This window comes from Oncorhynchus mykiss, chromosome 1 (genome assembly GCF_013265735.2).
Source record: "Oncorhynchus mykiss isolate Arlee chromosome 1, USDA_OmykA_1.1, whole genome shotgun sequence".
Classification (NCBI taxonomy): Eukaryota; Metazoa; Chordata; class Actinopteri; order Salmoniformes; family Salmonidae; genus Oncorhynchus; species Oncorhynchus mykiss.
The window spans coordinates 17,906,684-17,931,247 of NC_048565.1; the positions used below are offsets into that span (position 1 = coordinate 17,906,684).

At 43.7% G+C, this 24,564-nt stretch overlaps 2 protein-coding genes across 5 annotated transcripts in view; one reads left to right on the forward strand and one right to left on the reverse strand.

Moving 5' to 3' along the window:
* Positions 1-4,844, reverse strand: part of jak3 (Janus kinase 3 (a protein tyrosine kinase, leukocyte)) — a 38,932-nt gene extending 34,088 nt beyond the window's left edge. Inside the window, exons 1-4 of one of the 3 annotated variants that reach the window (XM_021572956.2) lie at positions 4,452-4,844; positions 3,733-3,939; positions 1,861-1,978; positions 1,507-1,624 (exon numbers count right to left, since the gene is read on the reverse strand). In XM_021572956.2, the coding sequence (XP_021428631.1) occupies positions 1,507-1,624; positions 1,861-1,978; positions 3,733-3,925 (429 nt within the window). In that variant the 5' untranslated portion in view covers positions 3,926-3,939; positions 4,452-4,844. Of the gene's footprint in view, positions 1-1,506; positions 1,625-1,860; positions 1,979-3,732; positions 3,964-4,451 lie in introns of all 3 variants that reach the window. The other 2 variants (XM_021572903.2, XM_036958485.1) reach the window with 2 other exon arrangements.
* Positions 4,845-7,825: 2,981 nt separating this feature from the next.
* The window catches only part of slc5a5 (solute carrier family 5 member 5), a 28,991-nt gene continuing 12,252 nt past the window's right edge, over positions 7,826-24,564 (forward strand). Inside the window, exon 1 of one of the 2 annotated variants that reach the window (XM_036958559.1) lies at positions 7,826-8,061. In XM_036958559.1, the coding sequence (XP_036814454.1) occupies positions 8,008-8,061 (54 nt within the window). In that variant the 5' untranslated portion in view covers positions 7,826-8,007. The remainder of the gene's footprint in view (positions 8,062-24,564) is intronic. The other variant, XM_021573060.2, reaches the window with a different exon arrangement.

Here is a 24,564-nt window from a genome sequence, read left to right on the forward strand (position 1 = left end):
TTTTGTTAGGTTACAGCCTTATTCTAAAATGAATTAAATTGTTTGCTTTTTTCATCAATCAACACATTGACAAAGCAAAACAGGTTTTTTAATTTTTTGCTAATTTATAAAAAATAAAAACTGAAATATCACATAAGTATTCAGACCCTTTGTTGATGCTCCTTTGGCAGCGATTACAGCCTCAAGTCTTCTTGGGTATGACACTACAAGCTTAGCACACCTATATTCAGGGAGTTTTTGTCATTCTTCTCTGCAGATCCTCTCAAGATCTGTCAGGTTGGATGGGGAGCGTTGCTGAACAGCTATTTTCATGTCTCTCCAGATTTGTTAGATCGGGCTCAAGTCTGGGCTCTGGCTGGGCCACTAAAGGACATTCAGAGACTTGTCCCGAAGCAACTCCTGCATTGTCTTGTCTGTGTGCTTAGGGTCGTTGTCCTGTTGTAAGGTGAACCTTTGCCCCAGTCTGCGGTCCTGGCCGATCTTGAGCAGGTTTTCATTAAGGAGCCCTCTGTACTTTTCTCCGTTCATCTTTGCTTCGATCCTGACTAGTCTCTGCCGCTGAAAAACATCCCCACAGCATGATGCTGCCTTACAATAATTCACAGTAGGGATGGTGCCAGGTTTCCTCCAGACGCGACGCTTAGCATTCTGACCAAAGAGTTTGTGATTGGTGGAGTGCTACAGAGATGGTTGTCCTTTTGGTTCTTGGTCACCTCCTGACCAAGTCCCTTCTGCCCCGATTGCTCAGTTTGGCCTGGCGACCAGCTTTAGGAAGAGTCTTGATGGTTCCAAACTTTGTCCAGTTAAGAATGATGGAGGCCACTGTGATCTTGGGGACCTTCAATGCTGCAGAATATTTTTGGTACCCTTCCCCAGATCTGTGCCTCGATACAATCCTGTCTCGGAGCTCTACGGACAATTCCTTTGACCTCGTGGCTTGGATTTTGCTCTGATATGCACTGTCAACAACCTTATATAGACAGATGTGTGCCTTTTCTAAATCATGTCCAATCAATTGAATTTACCACAGGTGGACTCCAATCAAGTTGTAGAACCATCTCAAGAATGATCAATGGAAACACGATGCACCTGAGCTCAATTTTGAGTCTCATAGCAAAGGGTCTGAATACTTATGCAAATAAGCTATTTCTGTTTTTATACGTTTGCAAAAAAGTCTAAAAACCTGTTTTTGCTTTGTCAGTATGGGGTATTGTGTGTAGATTATATTTTTATATTATCCATTTAGAATAAGGCTGTAACATATAAAAATGTGGAAAATACAAAATGTCTGAATACTTTCCGAAGGCATCCTACGTATACATGCATGTGTTCTGCCCTTGTGGACATTCTAAAGCTAATCATTCACAACAAATGGCCTTATGTAGTTTTGGAAAATCAGAACTGTGCGATAATGTAATTTCACATTATTTATTTCCATATCAAAATAGTCTATATCTAAATATGAGTTTTGGTTTACTGCAAAGGTTGGAAGTATTTTCTATGTACCTGTGCAAAGAGATAATCAATGACACAGTAGTCGAGCACTGCACTGATTCTGCCTCTTCTCAGACAGTAGCGGTATGATGTTTTTGACCCCTCTCCAAACCAGTTGGCAAAGAAAAACCTTTGTAACAACAGGGGCAATAAAAAAGTACAATTTTATACATACATGAGTCATCCAGTTCACATTCACAGCTATTAAAATCCCTTTGTATGATAAAACAGTATGGTGGTGCTATGCTGGTGCACTACACATGACTAAGACCAAATAAAGTGCAACATAATAGTTAATATTGGGCATAAAATGTATTTCTAGTCAAATGTTTATTTTTTACACAAAAATCCATAAAGTTTTCTCACCTGACTCTGTAGTGAATGCTAATGCTTTCATCAGTGCTGAAAACATGTGTTGGGGGGTAAAAGTTGGACAGATCATCAAACGCCAAAGCAAATAGGCTGTGGTACACTGGTAGGATTCCTAAGGAGAGAGAAAAGTTATTGTAAGAAACATTTTTTTTGCAGGTTTGAACATCCATGCTAATACGTGACTGCATTCTCAAGAAATATAAAGCGTAGAGACAGCAAGGTCCTGAAGGAAGATACACAAGGCTCCAATAAATATTTTGCAATTCCACAACAAATGGGTATGCACACTCAAAAGGTGGCGTAGTCAAGGAAATTTCCAAAATTCCTCCCTTAAAGGGGAAATCTGGGATTTAAATAACAACAAAGTGAACAACTTGCCACTTTTTTAGTAAACAGCTTAATGGTGTTTATTTCACACCATATTACAATTATTCCTCAGACTGTTACATTATATGCTCTTCAACAGGGTTAAATAAAAAAAAATTACAACCATATCCACATAAAAACACACAGTGCCTTGCGAAAGTATTCGGCCCCCTTGAACTTTGCGACCTTTTGCCACATTTCAGGCTGGCTTCAAACATTAAGATATAAAACTGTATTTTTTTGTGAAGAATCAACAACAAGTGGGACACAATCATGAAGTGGAACGACATTTATTGGATATTTCAAACTTTTTTAACAAATCAAAAACTGAAAAATTGGGCGTGCAAAATTATTCAGCCCCCTTAAGTTAATACTTTGTAGCGCCACCTTTTGCTGCGATTACAGCTGTAAGTCGCTTGGGGTATGTCTCTATCAGTTTTGCACATCGAGAGACTGACATTTTTTCCCATTCCCTCCTTGCAAATCAATTTTAACCATCTTCCCTGTCCCTGCTGAAGAAAAGCAGGCCCAAACCATGATGCTGCCACCACCATGTTTGACAGTGGGGATGGTGTGTTCAGCTGTGTTGCTTTTACGCCAAACATAACGTTTTGCATTGTTGCCAAAAAGTTCAATTTTGGTTTCATCTGACCAGAGCACCTTCTTCCACATGTTTGGTGTGTCTCCCAGGTGGCTTGTGGCAAACTTTAAACAACACTTTTTATGGATATCTTTAAGAAATGGCTTTCTTCTTGCCACTCTTCCATAAAGGCCAGATTTGTGCAATATACGACTGATTGTTGTCCTATGGACAGAGTCTCCCACCTCAGCTGTAGATCTCTGCAGTTCATCCAGAGTGATCATGGGCCTCTTGGCTGCATCTCTGATCAGTCTTCTCCTTGTATGAGCTGAAAGTTTAGAGGGACGGCCAGGTCTTGGTAGATTTGCAGTGGTCTGATACTCCTTCCATTTCAATATTATCGCTTGCACAGTGCTCCTTGGGATGTTTAAAGCTTGGGAAATCTTTTTGTATCCATCTCCGGCTTTAAACTTCTTCACAACAGTATCTCGGACCTGCCTGGTGTGTTCCTTGTTCTTCATGATGCTCTCTGCGCTTTTAACGGACCTCTGAGACTATCACAGTGCAGGTGCATTTATACGGAGACTTGATTACACACAGGTGGATTGTATTTATCATCATTAGTCATTTAGGTCAACATTGGATCATTCAGAGATCCTCACTGAACTTCTGGAGAGAGTTTGCTGCACTGAAAGTAAAGGGGCTGAATAATTTTGCACGCCCAATTTTTCAGTTTTTGATTTGTTAAAAAAGTTTGAAATATCCAATAAATGTCGTTCCACTTCATGATTGTGTCCCACTTGTTGTTGATTCTTCACAAAAAAATACAGTTTTATATCTTTATGTTTGAAGCCTGAAATGTGGCAAAAGGTCGCAAAGTTCAAGGGGGCTGAATACTTTCGCAAGGCACTGTATCTTACCACATTTTCTTGCTGCCAGGACACAGACCCTTTCAGCAGAGATTTGTCCAGAGGATATGTTGAACGTTGTTCCCGCCTTTGTGGCAGGGAGGAAGTAGAGATGGACTTGTAAACCAGAGCCAGAACCAGACATTTGGCTGCCCCCCCTGTCCCTGTCCATTAGAGGTGCTGTCTCCTCCTCAGTGAGATCCATTGGCAGAACCACTCCTGAAACACAAATTACCTGAGAAACTGCAAGTAAATTTAGCGAAGAGGAAGGATAGTGACGTCCTAGATTTTACAAGAAGAGGATGACGTCAACAAGCTCGCTGCTGAAGCCACAAGGGAAAATGAAATGTTATTAAAAGCTAGGGGTTTCCTAAACAGAGGAACTAAACCATGGGAATCTACACAATACATTTTGTTGAATCTATTTCAACAAGACCAGGTTGAGGCTTTTTGATCAGAAAACTGAAAATATATGTTGAAAAATATATACAATAGTAAAAAAACATACCACGTGGAGAGCAACACTCTCATTTAAACAAACCTAACATTCCAACACAGTTGTGAGTCTTAACATCCAAAGATTAACATTTGAACTGGACTCAAGCACTTAATCAATGTTGTCTTGACACTACCTAGTGTCAGCTTGACAAAAATAAGCAGTAAAAGACATCAATTGAAGTTCAGTCTTCACCACTACATCCACACAGTATCCTATGTACGTACTCCATTACCTCAAAATATGATTGACAGCAAGGTGTCTTCTTTCTGATCAGGCATCCATGTCTTCGATGTCTCTTGTTGATGAGGCTTTTGCTTCTATGTTTCATGGTGGTGGGAGGAGGAAAGTAATACAGTTTCCTGTTTGAGACAGAGCAACATATTTCCTGACCAAAAAATGTATCTTGATTAGTATCTTCAACCGGTTTTAACCTCAACCTGTTCTAGTTTGCAGAAGAGACTTAACAATAAATTACATCTGTCAATACCATTTCCTCTGTGGGGAAAAGGAATTTAAGACTTGAAAGTGTGACAGTAATGGTATGAGAAAATATTTTAGCCTTTTTCACATGTAGCAGATATAGACAGAAAATGTGTAAACAGACTTGAACATGAGTTGGAATGTTAGTCAACTGACTTGTTCAAGACAAAAAGAAAGCTCTTTGAAGCTGTACTGTGGTTTCCTCTTTCACTGACAAGCAGTGGGTTCTTGTAGTTTCCTGTCGCGAACCAAACAAAAAAAGATACCCAAGTTATATGAATGTGAAAACCCTGTGTTGTTCAATGGGAACACTTAGCTTCCCACTAGGCATTGACTGTATTTGCCATACGAGGTTATGTTTCTCTTAATGTAATTTAGATTTTACCATAGCCTCTCAAACCTCTCTATCGGTATATGATATTATTCAATATTGCCCTTGATCATTTTAATCAGGTGTGTTGATGCTGTACTACAGTTGGTCATCTTCCATTGTTTAGATTATAAGGCCATACCATTATGAGTCTTCCGTTAAGAGTTCATATCATGTTTGCTGAGTGTACCATAAACTGCAAAGGCAGTCTGACTTGAAGATGTTCATCCGAACGTTGTGAGTAGAGTGCGGGTTTGCTATTACTCTTTATGGAGTGCAGGAGCACTTCAAGACTTCTGGTCTGCCAGTTTCCAGACCTTGTTAGTTCCAACTGTTTACAGAGTTTCAAGCACATGGGCTAGTTGACATGCAAGGCTCATGGGGTGGAAAAGTGGGAGGTTCTAGGTCTGAGATTGAGCAGTCAGCAGGAAGCAAAGGCAGAACACAAAACGCAGTTTAACATTTATTTTCTTAAGGCACATAGCTTCCAGCACATTCGCAAAACAGTTAAATTCCTTTGTTTCCAAACTCTGTTCCATAAATATCACTTCTTACATTTACTATAAAACCATGCTACTAAAGACACATACAAACCAAACAAAAAGGGGTCACAGCCCAGCAGCCAGCTGTCTATCTACATTTATAGTCAATTATAGCACAAACTCATTTGCCACGTGCTCTTCTATGGTATATTGGCGTTCGCACAATTTAGTGTGCATGCTGCCACCTACTGTGAAGAATGGAAACAGGATTCCATACAAACTAGTAAAATAAATAAACTACACTAAATCAAACTACTTTTCTGTTCAAAATAAAAACGGATCTTATCCCTACATAGGCTCAAGGGAAGCCTAGGAGGGCAGGCCGTCATCTGGCGCCAGTACCCCTTGCAAGTCCCAAATAACCTTTCTGCCGAGGCCACAATAATGTCGCGTTTCTTTGACACTCGAGCCATACAGTTTATAACTGTGTCAATGAACGCCACAGAATCTAACTTTTTAACACACAGGGTCTATTTTGACTGGCAGAAAACATTTACAACTGGCTATGGTACATCCAATACCATATCTTTACTAGTCACTTTTTCTCAATGCTTTTATAATCACAGCTGCATAGGAGATTCGATTGACCACTAACTTTAGCCACCTTAATCGCCTTCACCCTTACAGTGCACTCCAGGAACTCGGGATCATGATCCCCACCACAATTTCAACATTGTCATCCTTCACACCTTTCTTCAGTATACTCTGTCCATCTGCACACACTTTCAAATCAAATTTTATTGGTCACATACACATGGTTAGCAGATGTTAATGTGAGTGTAGCGAAATGCTTATGCTTCTAGTTCCGACAGTGCAGTAATATCTAACAAGTAATCTAATAATTCCCCAACAACGACCTAATACACACAAATCTAAAGGGGTGAATGAGTATGTACATATAAGTATATGCATGAGTGATGGCCGAGCGGCATAGACAAGGTGCAGTAGATGGTATAAAATACAGTATATACATGTGATGAGTAATGAAAGATATGGAACCATTATTAAAGTGACGTAGTTTAAAGTGACTAGTGATTAATTTATTAAAGTGTCCAGTGATTGGGTCTCAAAGTAGGCAGCAGCCTCTGAGTTAGTGATTGCTGTTCGGTCCCAGCTTTGATGCACCTGTACTGTCATCACCTTCTGGATGATAGCGGTGTGAACAGGCATCGCTCGCTCTTGAAACATGCCCAAATCCTTACCTTTTCTTACACTGCAATGGTTAGGGAACGAAAGCTCTTACAGCAAATCTTAATTAAGTAACCAAGCTTCACCTGTGTAAGTAAATCTCTATTAAAACACAGAACCGGTCTCCCGAGTGGCGTAGTGGTCTAAGGCACTGCATTGGAGTGTTAGCTAGCTGTGCCGCTAGAGATTCTGGGTTTGATTCCAGGCTCTGTCTCAGCCGGCCGTGACCAGGAGACCCATGGGTCGGCACACAATTGGCCCAGCGTCGTCCGGGATAGAGGATGTCCTTGTCCCATCGCGCACTAGTGAGACCTGTGGAGGGCCGCGCGCAGTGCATGCTGACCCGGTTGCCAGGTGTTTCCTCTGACACATTGGTGCGGCTAGCTTCCAGGTTAAGTGGGCATTGTGTCAAGAAGCAGTTGGGTTGTGTTTCGGAGGACTCACGGTTCTCGACCTTCGCCTTTCCTGAGTCTGTATGGGAATTGCAGTGATGAGACAAGACTAACTACCAATTGGATACCATGAAAAAGGGGTAACATTTTATTTTATTAATAAAACATTTTTTTAACACAGAACCGACAGTTTCCTCCATTCACCTAGCGGGTAAGGTGTTGGGCACCAACTAGCCCTAGAATTCTCTTCAGGTATTTAATGTTAAATATGTTGTCATCCCTGAAATTGCTCCTTTAACAGGCACTCTGCTCCAAAGTACAATACTTCTGTTGTATGGATTGTTTTGAGGCCCACTGCAATATTTCTCTATTCTTCATAAACACAATTAATCAGTATAAGACCACCTCAATATGACCAATCCACCATGCCTCTGGACTGCATCACCTCCTGTGGACAGCCACCAAGAAACACAAAAACAGGGGGTTTAAATACATTCAGCACAAATCACATAACCAGTCAATTATCCAATATAAATAATTGTTTCTGATTACATGCAAATGAGTCACACCTGTGACACACATGTACAATATTGTTAAGTAATCACCAGAGTTGTGGACTCCAGTCACAAATAAAATTACTTGAGACTTAACATGGAGCCTCAGGACTCGACTTTGACTGATGACTTGAACTTATTTGGACAGGTTTTGTAAGTTATTTTGTGGCACGGAGTCTACGTGGATTACTCTACACACATAGCCAGAGACAATAAGCAGCATCGCTCTTGCAAAAAAACCTGCAACAGATTGGCTAGTGAAATGCATACACAGCACTCTGATTGGACCAACAAACTGTCAAACAACACAGATCGGGTGAGTTAGCAAACGTCATATTGCAGGAAGAGAGGATTGCCATAAAAATATGTAGCTCAAATTTTTGGGTGATTAAGAATGTTAACTGTTTACTTTGCAATCTCACCAGCAATGGGGCAACAATTACTAGCATAGCCCTACTGGTCTTTTGGTATGTAACAAATGCTTGAAAATTATTTACTTATGAAGTTTGCATTTGGAATGTTTCGTTTAAAATAAATTACTGTGGTGACGACGCACCATAGGCACAGATCTTCACTTGCGCTCACCAAACTCCTGCCAGCGGAGTTTGCTTTTTTTCTCTTGTTGAAATGTTTGCTTTCACACGTTTAAATGCATAGGCCCTATGTGGTAAATCTATATTCCATCTAATACAATAATTGCTAGCATTTCATCATTCCAACCCTGTACCGTTTATTGCAACACCTAGACATTTCTGTTTCATGCAACACCCAGACATTTCTTTTTCATGTTTGATAGGTCTACGATACATCTTAATTTCAAATAATTGTAATTCACCACTTCTGAGGAGCACTTAGAAGGTAAGACACTTTTCAGAATGAGGTCCTTCTTCCAATAGGGTTTCACCAGGTACCATGCTTCACAAAGTACCCACAGTCACTCTAGTCCCTTGCCCCTACAGACAGCACCAATCCCCACTGTGATCAATTCAGTGTCAGGACGGCTCTAGGCCGCCCGCAACCGACCAGTGGCAGAGTATCTTTGAGTTCACAAACTCTCAGATTACTCTCCTCTGACTCGGCCCTGCTCACACAGGAATACACACTCAGAGCCTACGTAATAGAGGCTTTTCTTAAAAACTCGACTTTGTGTGTTTCGCTCAACTCTTTATTTGTTTTAAACTAAGTTCAAGATGTGGTATCCACTCGACTCGCTGCCTCTCAGATCTTAGGTTGGTCCATCTGCTCTGTTCCCGAAGTGTGGTCTCCCTGAGATCCCAAGTTTGAAGGATCCCTTGTGCATGATTTACCCAGGTTGTCAGGAGCGGTCATCAAGTGAAGATTCACATCCCATCCCCTTCGCCAAAAGTGGTGGTTAATTTCTTTACTAACAAATGAGGAGAGACAAACTTATCACACAAGTCAGAGTTATACTTAAACAAAATCTTTAATCACGTATTAATAAGGGAGCAGGTCAATACAACGCACACATATAAAATGAATCGCTTGAGTGCTCTACGATAACGAAGGCTGGTCATGACTGGTCGACGATTCATGCTCAGATGATTCATTGAGAGCCCAGAGACAAAAGTACAAAGGTCTTTTATAGCCCAGATACACCCCTTTCAACCTACATGACAAACATATACAGTGCCTTGCGAAAGTATTCGGCCCCCTTGAACTTTGCGACCTTTTGCCACATTTCAGGCTTCAAACATAAAGATATAAAACTGTATTTTTTTGTGAAGAATCAACAACAAGTGGGACACAATCATGAAGTGGAACGACATTTATTGGATATTTCAAACTTTTTTAACAAATCAAAAACTGAAAAATTGGGCGTGCAAAATTATTCAGCCCCCTTAAGTTAATACTTTGTAGCGCCACCTTTTGCTGCGATTACAGCTGTAAGTCGCTTGGGGTATGTCTCTATCAGTTTTGCACATCGAGAGACTGAATTTTTTTCCCATTCCTCCTTGCAAAACAGCTCAAGCTCATTGAGGTTGGATGGAGAACATTTGTGAACAGCAGTTTTCAGTTCTTTCCACAGATTCTCGATTGGATTCAGGTCTGGACTTTGACTTGGCCATTCTAACACCTGGATATGTTTATTTTTGAACCATTCCATTGTAGATTTTGCTTTATGTTTTGGATCATTGTCTTGTTGGAAGACAAATCTCCGTCCCAGTCTCAGGTCTTTTGCAGACTCCATCAGGTTTTCTTCCAGAATGGTCCTGTATTTGGCTCCATCCATCTTCCCATCAATTTTAACCATCTTCCCTGTCCCTGCTGAAGAAAAGCAGGCCCAAACCATGATGCTGCCACCACCATGTTTGACAGTGGGGATGGTGTGTTCAGGGTGATGAGCTGTGTTGCTTTTACGCCAAACATAACGTTTTGCATTGTTGCCAAAAAGTAACATTTTGGTTTCATCTGACCAGAGCACCTTCTTCCACATGTTCGGTGTGTCTCCCAGGTGGCTTGTGGCAAACTTTAAACGACACTTTTTATGGATATCTTTAAGAAATGGCTTTCTTCTTGCCACTCTTCCATAAAGGCCAGATTTGTGCAATATACGACTGATTGTTGTCCTATGGACAGAGTCTCCCACCTCAGCTGTAGATCTCTGCAGTTCATCCAGAGTGATCATGGGCCTCTTGGCTGCATCTCTGATCAGTCTTCTCCTTGTATGAGCTGAAAGTTTAGAGGGACGGCCAGGTCTTGGTAGATTTGCAGTGGTCTGATACTCCTTCCATTTCAATATCATCGCTTACACAGTGCTCCTTGGGATGTTTAAAGCTTGGGAAATCTTTTTGTATCCAAATCCGGCTTTAAACTTCTTCAAAACAGTATATCGGACCTGCCTGGTGTGTTCCTTGTTCTTCATGATGCTCTCTGCGCTTTTAACGGACCTCTGAGACTATCACAGTGCAGGTGCATTTATACGGAGACTTGATTACACACATATGGATTGTATTTATCATCATTAGTCATTTAGGTCAACATTGGATCATTCAGAGATCTTCTCTGAACTTCTGGAGAGAGTTTGCTGCACTGAAAGTAAAGGGGCTGAATAATTTTGCACGCCCAATTTTTCAGTTTTTTGAAAAAAGTTTGAAATATCCAATAAATGTCGTTCCACTTCATGATTGTGTCCCACTTGTTGTTGATTCTTCACAAAAAAATACAGTTTTGTATCTTTATGTTTGAAGCCTGAAATGTGGCAAAAGGTCGCAAAGTTCAAGGGGGCTGAATACTTTCGCAAGGCACTGTATATATATATATATAGAATGGGTCACAAGGTTAAGATCTGTATGAAAGATGCCTATAATACATAGCAGACAGTATCTGCTGTGTCAACAGTTCTCATTGTGTAGAGACCAGTGTCCGGCCCCATATAGAACAGAAACATTAACTCATTGCTCTGTAATGCTCTTTAGGTTTTATCACCCAAAAGACATCGTAAATCTCCTGTCAGTGTTATCTCCCAGAAGCCCATCCTCAGTAGAACACACACAATAATTAACAGAATACTGTTGCATAAAACAACCATTTGATGCAATAAAAGTAGTATAACATAATCTTGCAATTTTCCACTGTAGTGGGAGCAATGTTTATTGTGCACCTGGACGTTCACAAGACTCTAGGTAGAAGTTATATTTATGTAATTCAATGTATCGTTTCCTTTGTTCATGTTTCCCGGGTTATGTCGGAGTTCCGCGTGTCCTTTGTCTCTCTCTTTCTGGTTGTTGGTAATAGGAGCATGCGTGCCTCAGTGTGCATAGAAATAGGCTACATGGCTGAGCGCCACGCTTTGGAGTCATGAAGTTGAATAAGATTAAATGAGTGTTCCATGTATTCATGGTGTCAAAATATCATTAAGTCTGATAAAGACAATTGTAACAATGGATGTGGAAATCACCTTTGACCTTGTAGAACCAGTTTATTGGTTGTAATTGCCAATTGGGTAAGTGTATGGTCCTGGGGGCTTATGTAGGCCTACCTGTTTGAGCTCCTGTTAGACAGATTCTATTTTTGGTTTCTCAAGGGGAGGCTGTACAGTCTTGCCCTCTATCTGTGTCCATTCACATAGGACAGGTTAAGCCTGATACAGAGGCTATTTCCTTTGGGCTATTGCCCGTGTATATTTGGTAAATCTACTTGTATTGTTTATTTATTTATTTTTCTCCCCAATTTCGTGGTATCCAATTGGTAGTAGTTACAGTCTTGTCTCATCGCTGCAACTCCCGTACGGACTCGGGAGAGGCGATGGTCGAGAGCCATGTGTCCTCCGAAACACAACCCAACCAATCCGCACTGCTTCTTGACACATTGCCCATCCAACCCGGAAGCCAGCCGCACCAATGTGTCAGAGGAAACACCGTACACCTGGCGACCGTGTCAGCGGCCGGTCGTGGCCAGCTGCGACAGAGCCTGGACTCAAACCCAGAATCTCTAGTGGCACAGCTAGCACTGCAATGCAGTGCCTTAGACCACTGCACCACTCGGGAGGCCCCTACTTGTATATTTTGTATGATATGGTGCTTTTGTATTTATTAAGGATCCCCATTTGCAGCAGCTACTCTTCCTGGGGTCCAGCAACATTAAGGCAGTTATTTACAATAAAAAATATTACATGACATTATATTTCAAAACACTTTTCACAAAGTAGTGTGTGTGCCCACTACTCTACCACATTTACAATACAAAATCCATGTGTATGTAGTTTATATGCGTGTGTCTGTGCCTGTGTGTCTGCTTGAATCAGTTACCTGATGTGAAATAGAGTTCCATGTAGCCATGGCTCTATGTAGCACTGTGTGCCTCCCATAGTCTACTCTAGACTTTGGGATTGTGAAAAGACCCCTGGTGGCATGTCTTGTGGGGTATGCATGGGTGTCCGAGCTGTGTGCTTGTAGTTCAAATCAGCTTGTCAATACTTACAAAAACAAGTGATGAAGTCAATCTCTCCTCTGCTTTGAGCCATGAGTTTGAGATGCATATTTATTAATATTAGTTCTCCATGTACATTTAAGGGCCAGCCGTGCTGCCCTGTTCAGAGGAAAATTACAATTGGCTAAGTCCCTCTTTGTGGCACCTGACCACATGACTGGACAGTGACTGGACAGTAGTACAGGAGTGACAAAACCAGGGCCAGTAGGACCTGCCTTGTTGATAGTGTTGTTAAGAAGCCAGAGCAGGTCTCCCGAGTGGCGCAACAGTTTAATGAACTGCATTGCAGTGCTTGAGGCGTCACTACAAACCCGGGTTCGAACCCAGGCTGTGTTTCAGCCGGACGTGACCGGGAGACCCATGAGGCGGTACACAATTGGCCCAGCAACGTCCGGGTAAGGGGAGGGTTTTGGTGGCCCGGATGTCATCACCTAACTCTGATTCCGGCGCCGATAGAGATGGCCGCCTCGTTTCGCATTCCTAGGAAACTATGCTAGGAAACTGTCTTTTTTTTTTTTTTTTTACGGGTTATTTCTTACATTGGTACCCCAGATAATCTTAGGTTTCATTACATACAGTCGAAGAACTACTGAATATAAGAGCAACGTCAACTCACCATCATTACGACCAGGAATATGACTTTCCCGAAGCGGATCCTGTGTTTTGCCTTCCACCCAGGACAATGGATCGGATCCCAGCAGGCGAACCTAAACAACGTCGCTGTAAAAGGGGCAAACGAAGCGGTCTTCTGGTCAGGTTCCGGAGACGGGCACATTGCGCACCACTCCCTACCATACTACTCGCCAATGTCCAGTCTCTTGACAATAAGGTTGATGAAATCCGAGCAAGGGTTGCCTTCCAGAGAGACATCAGAGACTGTAACGTTCTTTGCTTCACGGAAACATGGCTCACTCGAGAGATTCTATCGGAGTCGGTGCAGCCAGCTGGTTTCTTCACGCATCGCGCCGACAGAAACAAGCATCTTTCTGGAAAGAGTGGCGGGGGGGTATGCCTTATGATTAACGAGACGTGGTGTGGTCATAACAACATACAGGAACTCAAGTCCTTCTGTTCACCTGACTTAGAATTCCTCACAATCAAATGTCGACCGCATTATCTACCAAGGGGATTCTCTTTGATTATAATCACAGCCGTATATATTCCCCTCAAGCAGACACATCGATGGCCCTGAACGAACTTTATTTGGCTCTTTGTCAACTGGAAACCACATATCCTGAGGCTGCATTCATTGTAGCTGGGGATTTTAACAAGGTTAATCTGAAAACAAGACTCCCTAAATTCTATCCGCATATCGATTGCGCAAGCAGGGCTGGTAAAACCCTGGATCATTGTTATTCTAACTTCCGCAACGCATATAAGGCCCTCCCCCACACTTCTTTCGGAAAAGCTGACAACAACTCAATTTTGTTGCTTCCAGCCTACAGACAGAAACTAAAACAAGAAGCTCCCGCGCTCAGGTCTGTTCAATGCTGGTCCGACCAATCTGATTCCACGCTTCAAGACTGCTTCGATCACGTGGATTGGGATAGGTTCCGCATTGCGTCCAACAACAACATTGACGAATACGCTGATTCGGTGAGTGAGTTCATTAGAAAGTAAATCGGCGATGTCATATCCACAGCAACCATTAAAACATTTCCAAAGCAGAAACCGTGGATTGATGGCAGCATTCGCGAGAAACTGAAAGCATGAACCAAGGTGGCCGGAAACATGACCAAATACAAACAGTGTAGCTATTCCCTCCGCAAGGCAATCAAACAAGCTAAGCGTTAGTATAGAGACAGAGTTGCAATTCAACAGCTCAGACACGAGGTATGTGGCAGGGTCTACAGTCAATCACTGATTACAAAAAGTAAACCAGCCCCGTCGCAGACCAGGATGTCTTGCTCCCAGACAGACTAAATAACTTCTTTGCTCGCTTTGAGGACAATATAGTGCCACTGACACGGCCCACTACCAAAACCTGCGGACTCTCCTTCACTGCAGCCGATGTGAGTAAAACATTTAAACGTGTTAACCCTCGCAAGGCTCCAGGCCCAGACGGCATCCCCAGCCGCGTCCTCAGAGCATGCGCAGACCAGCTGGCTAGTGTGTTTACAGACATATTCAATCGATCCTTATCCCAGTCAGCTGTTCCCACATGCTTCAAGAGGGCCACCATTGTTCCTGTTCCCAAGAAAGCTAAGGTAACTGAGCTAAACGACTAGCACTCACTTCCGTCATCATGAAGTGCTTTGAGAGACTAGTCAAGGACCATATCACCTCCACCCTACCTGACACCCTAGACCCACTCCAATTTGCTTACCGCCCCAATAGGTCCACAGACGACGCAATCGCAACCACACTGCACACTGCCCTAACCCATCTGGACAAGAAGAATACCTATGTGAGAATACTGTGCATCGACTACAGCTCAGCATTTAACACCATCGTACCCTCCAAACCCTGGGTCTCGACCCCGCCCTGTTCAACTGGGTACTGGACTTCCTGACGGGCCTCCCCCAGGTGGTGAGGGTTGGTAACAACATCTCCACCCCGCTGATTCTCAACACTGGGGCCCCACAAGGGTGCGTTCTGAGCCCTCTCCTGTACTCCCTGTTCACCCACGACTGCGTGGCCACGCACGCCTCAAACTCAATCATCAAGTTTGCGGACGACACCACAGTGGTAGGCTTGACTACCAACAACGACGAGACGGCCTACAGGGTGGAGGTGAGGACCCTGGAAGTGTGGTGTCAGGAAAGGAACCTCTCACTCAATGCCAACAAAACAGAGGAGATGATTGTGGACTTCAGGAAACAGCAGAGGGAGCACCCCGCTATCCACATTGACGGGACAGTAGTGGAGAGGGTAGTATGTTTTAAGTTCCTCGGCGTACACATCACGGACAAACTGAATTTATCTACCCACACAGACGGCGTGGTGAAGACGGCACAGCAGCGCCTCTTCAACCTCAGGAGGCTGAAGAAATCTGGCTTGTCACCAAAAGCACTCACAAATTTCTACAGATGCACAACCGAGAGCATCCTGTCGGGCTGTATCACCGCCTGGTATGGCAACTGCTCCGTCCACAATCGTAAGGCTCTCCAGAGGGTAGTGAGATCTGAACAACGCATCACTGGGGGCAAACTACCTGCAGGACACCTACACCACCCGATGTCACAGGAAGGCCATAAAGATAATCAAGAACAACAACCACCCAAGCCACTGCCTGTTCACCCCGCTATCATCCAGAAGGTGAGGCCAGTAAAGGTGCATCAAAGCAGGGACCGAGACACTGAAAAACAGCTTCTATCTCAAGGCCATCAGACTGTTAAACAGCCACCACTAACATTGAGTGGCTGCTGCCAACATACTGACTCAACTCCAGCTCACTTTAATAACGGAAATTGATGGAAATTGATGTAAAAATGTAGCACTAGCCACTTCAAACAATGCCACTTTATATAATACCCTACATTACTCATTGTATATGTATATACTGTACTCTCATCTACTGCATCTTGCCATCTTTATGTAATACGTGTATCACTAGCCACTTTAAACTATGCCACTTTTATGTTTACATACCCTACATTGCTCATATCATATGCCCCTGAACCCACTGTTCCTAGGCCGTCATTGAAAATAAGAATTTGTTCTTAACTGACTTGCCTAGTTAAATAAAGGTATAATAAATAAAAAAATATGTACAGTGGGGCAAAAGTATTTAGTCAGCCACCAATTGTGCAGGTTGTCTCACTTAAAAACATGAGGCCTGTAATATTCATTATAGGTACACTTCAACTATGACAGACAAAATGAGAAAAAAATCCTGAAAATCACATTGTATGATTTTTTTTAATGAATTTATTTGCAAATTATGATGGAAAATAAGTATTTGGTCAATAACAAAAGTTTCTCAATATTTTGTTGGCAATGAGAGGTCAAACGTTTTCTGTAAGTCTTCACAAGGTTTTCACACACTGTTGCTGGTATTTTGGCTCATTCCTCCATGCAGATCTCCTCTAGAGCAGTGATGTTTTGGGGCTGTTGCTGGGCAACACGGATTTTCAACTCCCTCCAAAGATTTTCTATGGAGTTGAGCTCTGGAGACTGGCTAGGCCACTCCAGGACCTTGAAATGCTTCTTATGAAGCCACTCCTTCATTGCCCGGGCGGTGTGTTTGGGATCATTGTCATGCTGAAAGACCCAGCCACGTTTCATCTTCAATGCCCTTGCTGATGGAAGGAGGTTTTCACTCAATCTCACGATACATGGCCCCATTCATTCTTTCCTTTACACGGATCAGTCGTGTAAAAAACAGCCCCAAAGCATGATGTTTCCACCCCCATGCTTCACAGTAGGTTTGGTGTTCTTTGGATGCAACTCAGCATTCTTTGTCCTCCAAACACGACGAGTTCAGTTTTTACCAAAAAGTTATATTTTGGTTTCATCTGACCATATGACATTCTCCCAATCTTCTTCTGGATCATCCAACTGCTCTCTAGCAAACTTCAGACGGGCCTGGACATGTACTGGCTTAAGCAGGGGGACACATCTGGCACTGCAGGATTTGATTCCCTGGCGGCTTAGTGTGGTACTGATGGTAGTCTTTGTTACTTTGGTCCCAGCTCTCTGAAGGTCATTCACTAGGTCCCCCCGTGTGGTTCGGGGATTTTTGCTCACTGTTCTTGTGATCATTTTGACCCCACGGGGTGAGATCTTGCGTGGAGCCCCAGATCGAGGGAGATTATCAGTGGTCTTGTATGTCTTCCAGTTCCTAATAATTGCTCCCACAGTTGATTTCTTCAAACCAAGTTGCTTACCTATTGCAGATTCAGTCTTCCCAGCCTGGTGCAGGTCTACAATTTTGTTTCTGGTGTCCTTTGACAGCTCTTTGGTCTTGGCCATAGTGGAGTTTGGAGTGTGACTGTTTGAGGTTGTGGACAGGTGTCTTTTATACTGATAACAAGTTCAAACAGGTGCCATTAATACAGGTAACGAGTGGAGGAGCCTCTTAAAGAAGAAGTTACGGGTCTGTGAGAGCCTGAAATCTTGCTTGTTTGTAGGTGACCAAATACTTATTTTCCACCATAATGTGCAAATAAATTCATTAACTATCCTAAGGATTTTTTTTCTCATTTTGTCTGTCATAGTTGAAGTGTACCTATGATGAAAATTACAGGCCTCATCTTTTTAAGTGGGACAACTTGCACAATTGGTGGCTGACTAAATACTTTTTTGCCCCACTGTCCTCAATACCATTCTACTGCATCTTGCCTATGCCGTTCTGTACCATCACTCGTATATCTTTATGTACATATTCTTTATCCCTTTACACTTGTGTGTATAAGATAGTAGTTGTGGAATTGTTAGATTACTCGTTGGTTATTACCGCATTGTTGGAACTAGAAGCACAAGCATTTCGCTACACTTGCATTAAGATCTGCTAACCATGTGTATGTGACAAATAAAATTTGATTTGATTTTAATACACCATTTATTTATTTATTTCACCTTTATTTAACCAGGTAGGCTAGTTGAGAACAAGTTCTCATTTGCAACTGTGACCTGGCCAAGATAAAGCAAAGCAGTGTGACACAGACAACAACACAGAGTTACACATGGAGTAAACAATAAACAAGCCAATAACACAAACAAATCAATGACACCGTAGAAAAAAGGAAGTCTATATACAGTGTGTGCAAAAGGCATGAGGAGGTAGGCAATAAATAGGCCATAGGAGCGAATAGTTACAATTTAGCAGATTAACACTGGAGTGATAAATGAGCAGATGATGATGTGCAAGTAGAGATACTGGTGTGCAAAAGAGCAGAAAAGTAAATAAAATAAAAACAGTATGGGGATAAGGTAGGTAGATTGGGTGGGCTATTTACAGATTGACTATGTACAACTGCAGCGATCGGTTAGCTGCTCAGATAGTTGATGTTTAAATTTGGTGAGGGAAATAAGTATCCAACTTCAGCAATTTTTGCAATTCGTTCCGGTCACTGGCAGCAGAGAACTGGAAGGAAATGCGGCCAAATGAGGTGTTGGCTTTGGGGATGATAAGTGAGATATACCTGCTGGAACGTGTGCTACGGGTGGGTGTTGTTATCGTGAACTGAGATAAGGCGGAGCTTTACCTAGCATAGACTTATAGATGACCTGGAGCCAGTGGGTCTGGCGACGAATATGTTGCGAGGGCCAGCCGACTAGAGCATACAGGTCGCAGTGGTGGGTGGTATAAGGTGATTTGGTAACAAAACGGATGGCACTGTGATAAACTGAATCCAGTTTGCTGAGTAGAGTGTTGTAAGCTATTTTATAGATGACATCGCCGAAGTCGAGGATCGGTAGGATAGTCAGTTTTACTAGGGTAAGTTTGGCGGCGTGAGTGAAGGCATTGTTGTGAAATAGAAAGCTGATTCTAGATTTGATTTTTGATTGGAGATGTTTAATATGAGTCTGGAAGGAGAGTTTACAGTCTAGCCAGACACCTAGTTATTTATAGTTGTCCACATATTCAAGTTCGGAACCGTCCACGGTGGTGATGCTAGTCGGGCGGGTGCAGCAGCGAACGGTTGAAAGCATGCATTTGGTTTTACTAGCGTTTTAAGAGCAGTTGGAGGCCACGGAAGGAGTGTTGTATGGCATTGACGCTCTTTTGGTTAGGTTAGTTAACACAGTGTCCAAGGAAGGGCCAGAAGTATACAGAATGGTGTCGTCTGCGTAGAGGTGTCTCAGGGAATCGCCCGCAGCAAGAGCGACATCATTGATATATACAGTGAAGAGTCAGCCCGAGAATTGAACCCTGTGGCACCCCCATAGAGACTGCCAGAGGTCCGGACAACATGCCCTTCGATTTGACACACTGAACTCTGTCTGCAAAGTAGTTGGTGAACCAGGCGAGGCAGTCATTAGAAAAAAACAAGGCTATTGAGTCTGCCGATAAGAATATGGTGAGTCAAAAGCCTTGGCCAGGTCGATGAAGACGGCTGCACAGTACTGTCTTTTATCGATGGTGGTTATGATATCGTTTAGTACCTTGAGCGTGGCTGAGGTGCACCCGTGACCGGCTCGGAAGCCGGATTGCACAGCGTAGAAGGTACGGTGGGATGGTCAGTGATATGTTTATTGGCTTTCGAAGACTGTAGATAGGCAGGGCAGGATGGATATATGTCTGTAACAGTTTGGGTCTAGGGTGTCACCCCCTTTGAAGAGGGGGATGACCGCGGCAGCTTTCCGATCTTTAGGGATCTCAGACGATACGAAAGAGAAGTTGAACAGGCAGGTAATAGGGGTTGCATCAATGGCGGTGGATAGTTTTAGAAAAAGAGGGTCCAGAATGTCTCGCCCAGCTGATTTGTACTAGTCCAGGTTTTGCAGCTCTTTCAGAACATCTGCTGTCTGGATTTGGATGAAGGAGAAGCTGAGGAGGCTTGGGCGAGTAGCTGCGGGGGGAGCTGTTGACCGGGGTAGGGGTTGCCAGGAGGAAGGCATGGCCAGCCGTTGAGAAATGCTTATTGAAATTTTCAATTATCATGGATTTATCAGTGGTGACCATGTTACCTAGCCTCAGTGCAGTGGGCAGCTGGGAGGAGGTGCTCTTATTCTCCATGGACAGTGTCCCAAAACCTTTTGGAGTTAGAGCTACAGGATGCGAATTTCTGCTTGAAAACGCTAGCCTTTGCTTTCCTGACTGACTGCTTGTATTGGTTCCTGACTTCCCTGAACAGGTGCATATCGTGGGGACTATTCGATGCTATTGCAGTCCGCCACAGGATGTTTTTGTGCTGGTCAAGGGCAGTCCGGTCTGGAGTGAACCAAGGGCTATATCTGTTCTTAGTTCTGCATTTTTTTTTAATGGGGCATGCTTATCTAAGATGGTGAGGAAATTACTTTTAAAGAATGACCAGGCATCCTCGACTGACGGGATGAGGTCAATATCCTTCCAGGATACACGGGCCAGGTCGATTAGAAAGGCCTGCTCACAGAAGTGTTTTTGGGAGTGTTTGACAGTGTGGTCGTTTGACCGCGGACCCATAACGGATACAGGCAATGATCGCTGAGATCCAGATTGAAAACAGTGGAGGTGTATTTGGAGGGCAAGTTGGTCAGGACAATGTTTATGAGGGTGCCCATGTTTACGGATTTAGGGTTGTACCTGGTGGGTTCCTTGATGATTTGTGTGAGATTGAGGGCATTTAGCTTAGATTGTAGAACTGCCGGGGTGTTAAGCATATCCCAGTTTAGGTCACCTAACAGAATGATGGGGGGTGATCAATTCACAAATGGTGTCCAGGGCACAGCTGCGAGCGGAGGGGGGGTCGATAGCAAGCGGCAACAGTGAGAGACTTATTTCTGGAGAGGTTCATTTTTCAAATTAGAAGTTCAAACTGTTTGGGTATAGACCTGGAAAGTATGACAGCCTGCAAAGTTCTATCTCTGCAGTAGAGTGCAACTCCTTCCCCTTTGGCAGTTCTATCTTGTTGGTGGCCTTCCTAAGCCAGGATTCAGACATGGCAAGGACATCAGGGTTCGGCGGAGTGTGCTAAAGCAGTGAGTAAGACAAACTTAGGGAGGAGGCTTCTGATGTTGACATGCATGAAACCAAGGCTTTTTTGATCACAGAAGTCAACAAATGAGGGTGTCTGGGGACACGCAGGGCCTGGGTTTATCTCCACATCACCCAAGGAACAGAGGAGGAGTAGGATGAGGGTACGGCTAAAGGCAATCAAAACTGGTCGCCGAGACCGTTGTGGACAAAGAATAAAAGGAGCAGATTTCTGGGCTTGGTAGAATAGATTCAGGGCATAATGTGTAGACGGTTATGGTGGGGTGCGGGTACAGCGGAGGTAAGCCCAGACACTGAGTGAGAGAGAGGTTGTGTCTCTGGATAAGCTGGTTATAATGGGTGAGGTTACCGCATGTGTGGGAGGTGGAACAAAGGAGGTATCAGAGGTATAATGAGTGGAACTAGGGGCTCCGCAGTAAACTAAAACAACGATAACTAACCTAAACAACAGTGTACAATAATAAATAAACAGAATGGAGTACCGTGATTAATGAACAGTCCAGCGGGCATCAGCTATGTAGCCATGTGATCATAGGGTCCAGGGGACAGCAATATATGGGACTGGGAATCCGCGGAGTAGTTGTTACTAAGGTAGCACACGGGCAACACAGCGTTTAAAGTTAGTAGCCTGGGGCTAGTAGAAGCGTCTGCTCCGACGTCCAATGGGGGGCGGTTGAAGGCACAGAGGATGGAGTATTCGTCGGCAGACTTGTTGCGGCGGGGCACCGTGTCAACTAAGGATCCAAGCCAGATGGCGAAAGAGGTATTGTAGTTGTAGTAGTTTAGTTTTCTATCCGGGAGATGCGCTTGGCTCACGGCTAACTGGTGCTAGCTTCGGGGCAGATTTGCCAGTTTTTGCTGTGAGAAGTTACCTCACTCTTCCACCAAGGCCATGTCAGGATGAGCCTGCAGGAAGGGTACCACATGAGGGAGGAGGATGTCTTCCATGTAACGCACAGTGTTGAGATTGCCTGCAATGACAACAAGCTCAGTCCGATGATGCTGTGACACACCGCCCCAGACCATGATGGACCCTCCAGAGTACAAGCCTCGGTGTAACACTCATTCCGTCGATGATAAACGTGAATCCAACCATCACCTCTAGTGAGACAAAACCGCGACTCATCAGTGAAGAGCACTTTTTGCCAGTCCTGTCTGGTTCAGCGACGGTGGGTTTGTGCCCATAGGCGACGTTCTTGCCGGTGATGTCTGGTGAGGACCTGCCTTACAACAGGCCTACAAGCCCTCAGTCCAGCCTTTCTCAGCCTATTGCGGACAGTCTGAGCACTGATGTAAGGATTGTGCGTTCCTGGTGTAACTCGGGCAGTTGTTGTTGCCATCCTGTACCTGTCCCGCTCGTGTGCTGTTCGGATGTACCAATCCTGTGCAGGTGTTGTTACACGTGGTCTGCCACTGCGAGGATGATCAGCTGTCCGTCCTGTCTCCCTGTAGCGCTGTCTTAGGCGTCTCACAGTACGGACATTGCAATTTATTGTGCTGGCTACATCTGCAGTCCTCATGCCTCCTTGCAGCATGCCTAAGGCACATTTACGCAGATGAGCAGGGACTCTGTGTATCTTTCTTTTGGTGTTTTTCAGAGTCAGTAGAAAGGCCTCTTTAGTATCCTAAGTTTTCATAACTGTGACCTTAATTGCCTGCCGTCTGTAAGCTGTTAGTGTCTTAACGAGGGGTCGACAGGTGCATGTTAATGAATTGTTTATGGTTCATTGAACAAGCATGGGAAACTGTATTTAAACCCTTCACAATGAAGATCTGTGAAGTTATTTGGATTTTTACGAATGATCTTTGAAAGACAGGGTGCTGAAAAAGGGCAGTTTCTTTTTTGCAGAGTTTAGCTAGACAGTTAATCTACTGGTGCCAAAATTTGACTGTACAGTTGTGGCCAAACGTTTTGAGAATGACACAAATATTAATTTCCACAAAGTTTGCTGCTTCAGTGTCTTTAGATATTTTTGTCAGATGTTACTATGGAATATTGAAGTATAATTACAAGCATTTCATAAGTGTCAGGCTTTTATTGACAATTACGACATGATGTTAATGCAAAGAGTCAATATTTGCAGTGTAGACCCTTCTTTTTCAAGACCTCTTCAATCCTCCCTGGCATGCTGTCAGTTAACTTCTGGACCACATCCTGACTGATGGCAGCCCATTATTGCATAATCAATGCTTGGAGTTTGTCAGAATTTGTGGGTTTTTGTTTGTCCACCCGCCTCTTGATGATTGAGCACAGATGCTCAATGGGATTAAGGTCAGGGGAGTTTCCTGGCCATGGACCCAACATATCAATGTTTTGTTCCCCGAGTTTCCTGGCCATGGACCCAACATATCAATGTTTTGTTCCCAGAGTCACTTAGTTATCACTTTTGCCTTATGGCAAGGTGCTCCATCATGCTGGAAAAGGCATTGTTCATCACCAAACTGTTCCTGGATGGTTGGGAGAAGTTGCTCTCGGAGGATGTGTTGGTACCATTCTTTATTCATGGCTGTGTTCTTAGGCAAAATTGTGAGTGAGCCCACACCCTTGACTGAGAAGCAACCCCACACATGAATGGTCTCAGGATGCTTTACTGTTGGCATGACACAGGACTGATGGTAGCGCTCACCTTGTCTTCTCCGGACAAGCTTTTTTCCGGATGCACCCAAACAATCAGAAAGGGGATTCGTCAGAGAAAATGACTTTACCCCAGTCCTCAGCAGTCCAATCCCTGTACCTTTTGCACTCTTTCTCTGATGTTTTTCCTGGAGAGAAGTGGCTTCTTTGCTGCCCTTAACACCAGGCCATCCTCTAAAAGTCTTCGACTCACTGTGTGTGCAGATGCACTCACATTTGCCTGCAGCCATTCCTGAGCAAGCTCTGTACTGGTGGTGCCCCGATCCCGCAGCTGAATCAACTTTAAGAGATGGTCCTGGCCCTTGCTGGACTTTCTCGGGCGCCCTGAAGCCGCCTTCACAACAATTGAACCACTCTCCTTGAAGTTCTTGATGATCCGATAAATGGTTGATTTAGGTGCAATCTTACTGGCAGCAATATCCTTGCCTGGGGAAGCCCTTTTTGTGCAAGGCAATGATGTCTGCACGTGTTTCCTTGTAGGTAACCATGATTGACAGAGGACGAACAATGATTCCAAGCATCACCCTCCTTTTGAAGCTTCCAGTTTGTTATTCGAACTCAATCAGCATGACAGAGTGATCTCCAGCCTTGTCCTCGTCAACCCTCACACCTATGCCTTTTAATGTTTAATAATTGTATTATTTGCTTTGGCA